Source organism: Besnoitia besnoiti (assembly GCF_002563875.1).
Source record: "Besnoitia besnoiti strain Bb-Ger1 chromosome Unknown contig00193, whole genome shotgun sequence".
Classification (NCBI taxonomy): domain Eukaryota; phylum Apicomplexa; class Conoidasida; order Eucoccidiorida; family Sarcocystidae; genus Besnoitia; species Besnoitia besnoiti.
This window is the reverse complement of record NW_021704062.1, coordinates 1-9288: the sequence shown is the minus strand read 5'-3', so window position 1 is coordinate 9288 and position 9288 is coordinate 1. Positions and strand designations below refer to the sequence as shown.

The 9288-nt window shown below is 36.5% G+C and overlaps 3 protein-coding genes across 3 annotated transcripts; all 3 read left to right on the top strand.

The window, feature by feature from the left end:
- Positions 1 to 4891: 4891 nt before the first annotated feature.
- BESB_033330 (putative apocytochrome b) lies at positions 4892 to 5443 on the top strand (the record flags this gene model as incomplete). The annotated part of the gene is made up of 2 exons (XM_029361919.1): positions 4892 to 4928; positions 5193 to 5443. 2 exons carry the CDS (start codon positions 4892 to 4894, stop codon positions 5441 to 5443), a joined length of 288 nt encoding a protein of 95 aa, XP_029214656.1.
- Positions 5444 to 8061: 2618 nt separating this feature from the next.
- Positions 8062 to 8475, top strand: BESB_033320 (cytochrome c oxidase subunit iii subfamily protein; the record flags this gene model as incomplete). Its single annotated transcript, XM_029361918.1, has 1 exon — positions 8062 to 8475. The coding sequence occupies one exon, from the start codon at positions 8062 to 8064 to the stop codon at positions 8473 to 8475; it is 414 nt and encodes a 137-aa protein (XP_029214655.1).
- An 85-nt stretch (positions 8476 to 8560) lies between these two features.
- BESB_033310 (cytochrome b) lies at positions 8561 to 9107 on the top strand (the record flags this gene model as incomplete). Its single annotated transcript, XM_029361917.1, has 2 exons — positions 8561 to 8599; positions 8664 to 9107. 2 exons carry the CDS (start codon positions 8561 to 8563, stop codon positions 9105 to 9107), a joined length of 483 nt encoding a protein of 160 aa, XP_029214654.1.
- Between the last annotated feature and the right edge of the window lie 181 nt (positions 9108 to 9288).

The window sequence follows — 9288 nt, the reverse complement described above, 5'->3', positions numbered from 1 at the left end:
TCTTCTTGTGTATCTTAATACACATGTCTCGAGGTATGTATAACTCCAGCTATAGTTATTTAACTACTGCTTGGATGTCTGGTTTAGTTTTATATCTACTTACTATACGCCACTGCTTTCCTCGGTTATGTACTACCATGGGGACAGATGAGTTTCTGGGGTGCTACAGTCATTACTAATCTCCTTTCTCCAATACCATATTTAGTACCTTGGTTACTCGGTGGATACTATGTATCTGATGTAACATTAAAACGATTCTTTGTATTGCACTTTATATTACCTTTTGTAGGTTGCATTCTAATTGTATTAACACATCTTCTATTTACATTTAAATGGTTCTAGTAACCCTGCAGGTATTGATTCCGCACTTAAAGTAGCCTTCTATCCTCATATGTTAATGACCGATGCTAAATGTCTATCCTATCTAATTGGTTTAATTTTCTTACAAACGGCTTTTGGTTTGATTGAATTATCGCACCCAGATAACTCCATACCAGTGAACCGGTTTGTAACTCCGCTTCATATCGTACCTGAATGGTACTTTTTAGCATATTATGCGGTGTTAAAAGTAATCCCATCCAAAACCGGTGGTTTTGTTAGTATTTATGTCCTCTCTCATTAACTTAGCTCTTTTATCTGAAATTCGAGCTTTGAATACTCGAATGTTGATACGACAACATTTTATGACTCGAAATGTAGTCAGTGGATGGGTAATTATTTGGGTATACAGTATGATCTTCTTGATTATTATTGGTAGTGCTATTCCACAAGCGACTTATATCTTATATGGTAGATTAGCTACTATCGTATATCTTACTACCGGATTGGTTCTATGCTTATACTAAATCATAGTTATAATGACTACAGCTTCCAAGCAAACATGATTACCGTGATATTGAAATCCAACACTTTTAGCTGTCTTAAGCAGTCCAGTGGGGTGGTGGTGTACTGCAATCATAAAGAACTTGGTTGTCTGTATCTCATAACCGGAGTCATCTTCAGTATTCTAGGAACTATAATGTCTTTGTTTATTCGATTTGAGTGAACACATAAGATCATCGAATTTAACGGTATGCTCCTGAAAGTAACGGTACAAGCTGTAAACAAAGGACTCCTTAACTTAAACTGAGGAGTCAAGTAGGTACAAAACCGTACAAGGATTAATTATGTCCATCTGTGCATCTAAGTTGAGACTATCGGTTATATATTTTAGACGCTAACTTCCCGGCTAAACTTTGACTTATTAAACCAGCCTGGGATCATAAAAGTACTATGTATGGTAAGATTGAGCGTGAACATTGGATGTCACCATGGTTATAGTTACGGTACATATATAAAATCTACAGTACGATTTGAGATTTGTTACGTGACGAGCGGTGTGTTTAAGACTAGTTTACATGCGCTCATTTTAATATGTAGTTATTTAACGAAGTTCTATTGTGCTAGCATGGTTTCGAGAACACACCAAATTTCCATGAGTCTATTCGGGCACACCTCGTCTTTTATCGGTGTGCTCTCAATCTAAATTCATCTTATAACTTTGGTTTCTTAGTTGCAATTACCTTTGTACTCCAAATAATTACAGGTATCACTTTAGCGTTCCGATATACTTCTGAAGCATCTTGTGCATTTGCTAGTGTTCAACATCTAGTTAGAGAGGTAGCAGCAGGATGGGAATTTAGGATGTTGCATGCAACAAACTGCTTCTTTCGTCTTCTTGTGTATCTTAATACACATGTCTCGAGGTATGTATAAACTCCAGCTATAGTTATTTAACTACTGCTTGGATGTCTGGTTTAGTTTTATATCTACTTACTATAGCCACTGCTTTCCTCGGTTATGTACTACCATGGGGACAGATGAGTTTCTGGGGTGCTACAGTCATTACTAATCTCCTTTCTCCAATACCATATTTAGTACCTTGGTTACTCGGTGGATACTATGTATCTGATGTAACATTAAAAACGATTCTTTGTATTGCACTTTATATTACCTTTTGTAGGTTTGCATTCTAATTGTATTACACATCTTCTATTTACATTTAAATGGTTCTAGTAACCCTGCAGGTATTGATTCCGCACTTAAAGTAGCCTTCTATCCTCATATGTTAATGACCGATGCTAAATGTCTATCCTATCTAATTGGTTTAATTTTCTTACAAACGGCTTTTGGTTTGATTGAATTATCGCACCCAGATAACTCCATACCAGTGAACCGGTTTGTAACTCCGCTTCATATCGTACCTGAATGGTACTTTTTAGCATATTATGCGGTGTTAAAAGTAATCCCATCCAAAACCGGTGGTTTGTTAGTATTTATGTTATCAACATGTCAATGAAATATCAACAACGATGAAACTTATTTGGTTAACATAAACAACATAGAAGGTAAAGCTGGATTACGTTCAAACTTTTACACTGGATACGTTTCAATGTTAACTTACTAAATACCATGGAGCGAAGAGAATCTAATATGTAACTCCGTTCATGGAAATCAAAAGAGCTTTCACTGATTGTATTTATGAAACGTGATTAGTTCACCTAGCCAACACGATCCGTTGTTTGGGAATAATATCCCTATTTAAGGATTGATATGTGCTACAATAACACAGTCGGTACGAAGTCGAAACAAGGTAGTTGATGGTGAACCAGTGGCTGAACAAACCTTTTTTATTGATTTATGCTGACTTTTAGTCCCGAGAAACTACAGTTCTGCTTAAACTGAGGAGTCAAGTAGGTACAAACCGTACAAGGATTAATTATGTCCATCTGTGCATCTAAGTTGAGACTATCGGTTATATATTTTAGACGCTAACTTCCCGGCTAACTTTGACTTATTAAACCAGCCTGGGATCATAAAAGTACTATGTATGGTAAGATTGAGCGTGAACATTGGATGTCACCAAATGGTTATAGTTACGGTACATATATAAAATCTACAGTACGATTTGAGATTTGTTACGTGACGAGCGGTGTGTTTAAGACTAGTTTACATGCGCTCATTTTAATATGTAGTTATTTTAACGAAGTTCTATTGTGCTAGCATGGTTTCGAGAACACACCAAATTTCCATGAGTCTAATTCCGGGCACACCTCGTCTTTTATCGGTGTGCTCTCAATCTAAATTCATCTTATAACTTTGGTTTCTTAGTTGCAATTACCTTTGTACTCCAAATAATTACAGGTATCACTTTAGCGTTCCGATATACTTCTGAAGCATCTTGTGCATTTGCTAGTGTTCAACATCTAGTTAGAGAGGTAGCAGCAGGATGGGAATTTTAGGATGTTGCATGCAACAACTGCTTCTTTCGTCTTCTTGTGTATCTTAATACACATGTCTCGAGGTATGTATAACTCCAGCTATTAGTTATTTAACTACTGCTTGGATGTCTGGTTTAGTTTTATATCTACTTACTATAGCCACTGCTTTCCTCGGTTATGTACTACCAATGGGGACAGATGAGTTTCTGGGGTGCTACAGTCATTACTAATCTCCTTTCTCCAATACCATATTTAGTACCTTGGTTACTCGGTGGATACTATGTATCTGATGTAACATTAAAACGATTCTTGTGTATTGCACTTTATATTACCTTTTGTAGGTTGCATTCTAATTGTATTACACATCTTCTATTTACATTTAAATGGTTCTAGTAACCCTGCAGGTATTGATTCCGCACTTAAAGTAGCCTTCTATCCTCATATGTTAATGACCGATGCTAAATGTCTATCCTATCTAATTGGTTTAATTTTCTTACAAACGGCTTTTGGTTTGATTGAATTATCGCACCCAGATAACTCCATACCAGTGAACCGGTTTGTAACTCCGCTTCATATCGTACCTGAATGGTACTTTTTAGCATATTATGCGGTGTTAAAAGTAATCCCATCCAAAACCGGTGGTGTTTGTTAGTATTTATGTTAATCAACATGTCAATGAAATATCAACAACGATGAAACTTATTTGGTTAAACATAACAACATAGAAGGTAAAGCTGGATTACGTTCAAACTTTACACTGGATACGTTTCAATGTTAACTTACTAAATACCATGGGAGCGAAGAAGAATCTAATATGTAACTCCGTTCATGGAAATCAAAAGAGCTTTTCACGCTATCTCTAGTGCCTGTCGAGTCGCTCAAGGAAGATTTGATCCTGTATATGATTTTAAGTGATGTAAAGGTGCTCAGGGTCTAACCGTCGGGCCATCTGGATCCTCATATTCAAAGATAATTCTATTTAAGAAAGTTTTAGATAAAACGACATGTGAAGAGTCGGACCAACTTTCACGCACGACGATAATTACCCGACAAGGAATTTACCTACCTTTGGACCGTCATAAATACAGCCGCCGTTTTACATTTTACTGCACCGGGGCAGGGATTATATACTATACCTCTACAGTGGTTATTAGCAGTATCTAGTGTTGATGTACAACAGACGCTCTCCTTGTTCCACTACCTAACCATAATCTATTGTTCCAGATATTAAGGAATGTACGCTTCATATAACTACACAAGCGTTATGCCAAGAAGGATACCAGATTACCCTGATTATCTTTGTTATATTAATACATGGTGTTCAATTGGTTTCTATATCCACAATAGTTATCATCTTAACTATGCTCTGCATTAAAGTATAGTGGTATCCAGCGTATATTTGAAAAACCAAACATTTGTATACAAGCTGTACGAATATCATGACATTCACTTTGGTAGTCGCCTTCTTAATGTTAGTCTGTACGGAATACTTAGGACTATCTCTTTATATTAATGATAATGCATTTGGTAATGGACTTTTCATCTTAACTGGTATACATTTTAGCCATGTTATTGTTGGAGCTATCCTTGTATTCTTCACTCAAAGTATCTATAGTTCTTTAGTTACTTACATGCCTACAAGCTCTATAATGCTAAGCAAATCTAAAGGTATGTTATGCAAGATCTTTTACAGAACCATTCACTATTTTATATCTACACTTTGTAGAAACCATGTGGATATTAATCCACATTACATTCTATCTCTAAATCATAATAACGGTCGTAAGGTACGCCGGGGATAACAGGTCAGATAATATTGGGAGTTCTAATCCTCGGATTGTATCAGCACCTCCATGTCGGCTCATTACTCCCTTGTTATTGAACAAGATTTCAGTTAGGAACGCTAGTTCACCGTCAGATGTAATACGTGAGCTGGGTTAAGAAACGTCTGGAGACAGTTTGTTCCCTATCTACCATATTATCTAATTGGTTTAATTTTCTTACAAACGGCTTTTGGTTTGATTGAATTATCGCACCCAGATAACTCCATACCAGTGAACCGGTTTGTAACTCCGCTTCATATCGTACCTGAATGGTACTTTTTAGCATATTATGCGGTGTTAAAAGTAATCCCATCCAAAACCGGTGGTTTGTTAGTATTTATGTTATCAACATGTCAATGAAATATCAACAACGATGAAACTTATTTGGTTAACATAACAACATAGAAGGTAAAGCTGGATTACGTTCAAACTTTACACTGGATACGTTTCAATGTTAACTTACTAAATACCATGGGAGCGAAGAGAATCTAATATGTAACTCCGTTCATGGAAATCAAAAGAGCTTTCACTGATTGTATTTATGAAACGTGATTAGTTCACCTAGCCAACACGATCCGGTTGTTTGGGAATAATATCCCTATTTAAGGGATTGATATGTGCTACAATAACACAGTCGGTACGAAGTCGAAACAAGGTAGTTGATGGTGAACCAGTGGCTGAACAAACCTTTTTATTGATTATGCTGACTTTAGTCCCGAGAAACTACAGTTCTGCTTAAACTGAGGAGTCAAGTAGGTACAAACCGTACAAGGATTAATTATGTCCATCTGTGCATCTAAGTTGAGACTATCGGTTATATATTTTAGACGCTAACTTCCCGGCTAAACTTTGACTTATTAAACCAGCCTGGGATCATAAAAGTACTATGTATGGTAAGATTGAGCAGTGAACATTGGATGTCACCATGGTTATAGTTACGGTACATATATAAAATCTACAGTAACGATTTGAGATTTGTTACGTGACGAGCGGTGTGTTTAAGACTAGTTTACATGCGCTCATTTTAATATGTAGTTATTTAACGAAGTTCTATTGTGCTAGCATGGTTTCGAGAACACACCAAATTTCCATGAGTCTATTCCGGGCACACCTCGTCTTTTATCGGTGTGCTCTCAATCTAAATTCATCTTATAACTTTGGTTTCTTAGTTGCAATTACCTTTGTACTCCAAATAATTACAGGTATCACTTTAGCGTTCCCGATATACTTCTGAAGCATCTTGTGCATTTGCTAGTGTTCAACATCTAGTTAGAGAGGTAGCAGCAGGATGGGAATTTAGGATGTTGCATGCAACAACTGCTTCTTTCGTCTTCTTGTGTATCTTAATACACATGTCTCGAGGTATGTATAACTCCAGCTATAGTTATTTAACTACTGCTTGGATGTCTGGTTTAGTTTTATATCTACTTACTATAGCCACTGCTTTCCTCGGTTATGTACTACCATGGGGACAGATGAGTTTCTGGGGTGCTACAGTCATTACTAATCTCCTTTCTCCAATACCATATTTTAGTTACCTTGGTTACTCGGTGGATACTATGTATCTGATGTAACATTTAAAACGATTCTTTGTATTGCACTTTATATTACCTTTTGTAGGTTGCATTCTAATTGTATTACACATCTTCTATTTACATTAAATGGTTCTAGTAACCCTGCAGGTATTGATTCCGCACTTAAAGTAGCCTTCTATCCTCATATGTTAATGACCGATGCTAAATGTCTATCCTATCTAATTGGTTAATTTTCTTACAAACGGCTTTTGGTTTGATTGAATTATCGCACCCAGATAACTCCATACCAGTGAACCGGTTTGTAACTCCGCTTCATATCGTACCTGAATGGTACTTTTAGCATATTATGCGTGTTAAAAAGTCAATCCCATCCAAAACCGGTGGTTTGTTAGTATTTATGTCCTCTCTCATTAACTTAGCTCTTTTATTCTGAAATTCGAGCTTTGAATACTCGAATGTTGATACGACAAACATTTTTATGACTCGAAATGTAGTCAGTGGATGGGTAATTATTTGGGTATACAGTATGATCTTCTTGATTATTATTGGTAGTGCTATTCCACAAGCGACTTATATCTTATATGGTAGATTAGCTACTATCGTATATCTTACTACCGGATTGGTTCTATGCTTATACTAAATCAATAGTTATAATGACTACAGCTTCCAAGCAAACATGATTACCGTGATATTGAAATCCAACACTTTTAGCTGTCTTAAGCAGTCCAGTGGGTGGTGGTGTACTGCAATCATAAAGAACTTGGTTGTCTGTATCTCATAACCGGAGTCATCTTCAGTATTCTAGGAACTATAATGTCTTTGTTTATTCGATTTGAGTTATACAGTTCTGGATCGCGGATCATTTGTACAGAGACGATAGCTACTTATAATGTGATAATAACGATACATGGCCTAGCTATGATCTTTATGTTCTTAATGCCTGCTTTGTACGGAGGATATGGTAACTTCTTTGTACCAATATATATTGGTGGTTCGGAAGTCGTTTTCCCAAGAACTAACGCGATCTCCTATTTTCTAGTACCATTAGTGAACTCTTTTGGTCTGATCCTAAGTACGCAGTGAGCTAACTAGATACAAGGAACTTGACAAGCATTAATAGATTTATATAAACGACAAGGACATGAGTCTACTGGATTTTATAATACAGGGTTGAACTGTGGGTTAGTTTCAATGCCCAAGGCAGAGCACTGGATTGGATACCCAGGAACTGTGCTCCATTAATAAGAATCATATTCTAAGTCACCAGGCATGCAATACCAATCAGATAACAACTGAAGCTAGACTCCATGTTACACTTACTAAAATGGGATTCCTAGGTTGATATAAACTACCTTTTTCTGGGGAGTATATACTACGAGTTGGACTACTGGTTTAGATCTTGAAGGTCTTTGTTTACCGGATCCAAGTTCTCTTGTGCTTTTCATGACCATCATGTTAAGTGCATTAAGTATAGTGGTATCCAGCGTATATTTGAAAAACCAACATTTGTATACAAGCTGTACGAATATCATGACATTCACTTTGGTAGTCGCCTTCTTAATGTTAGTCTGTACGGAATACTTAGGACTATCTCTTTATATTAATGATAATGCATTTGGTAATGGACTTTTCATCTTAACTGGTATACATTTTAGCCATGTTATTGTTGGAGCTATCCTTGTATTCTTCACTCAAAGTATCTATAGTTCTTTAGTTACTTACATGCCTACAAGCTCTATAATGCTAAGCAAATCTAAAGGTATGTTATGCAAGATCTTTACAGAACCATTCACTATTTTATATCTACACTTTGTAGAAACCATGTGGATATTAATCCACATTACATTCTATCTCTAAATCATATAACGGTCGTAAGGTACGCCGGGGATAACAGGTCAGATAATATTGGGAGTTCTAATCCTCGGATTGTATCAGCACCTCCATGTCGGCTCATTACTCCCTTGTTATTGAACAAGATTCAGTTAGGAACGCTAGTTCACCGTCAGATGTAATACGTGAGCTGGGTTAAGAACGTCTGGAGACAGTTTGTTCCCTATCTACCATATTATCTAATTGGTTTAATTTTCTTACAAACGGCTTTTGGTTTGATTGAATTATCGCACCCAGATAACTCCATACCAGTGAACCGGTTTGTAACTCCGCTTCATATCGTACCTGAATGGTACTTTTTAGCATATTATGCGGTGTTAAAAGTAATCCCATCCAAAACCGGTGGTTTGTTAGTATTTATGTCCTCTCTCATTAACTTAGCTCTTTTATCTGAAATTCGAGCTTTGAATACTCGAATGTTGATACGACAACATTTTATGACTCGAAATGTAGTCAGTGGATGGGTAATTATTTGGGTATACAGTATGATCTTCTTGATTATTATTGGTAGTGCTATTCCACAAGCGACTTATATCTTATATGGTAGATTAGCTACTATCGTATATCTTACTACCGGATTGGTTCTATGCTTATACTAAATCAATAGTTATAATGACTACAGCTTCCAAGCAAACATGATTACCGTGATATTGAAATCCAACACTTTTAGCTGTCTTAAGCAGTCCAGTGGGGTGGTGGTGTACTGCAATCATAAAGAACTTGGTTGTCTGTATCTCATAACCGGAGTCATCTTCAGTATTCTAGGAACTATAATGTCTT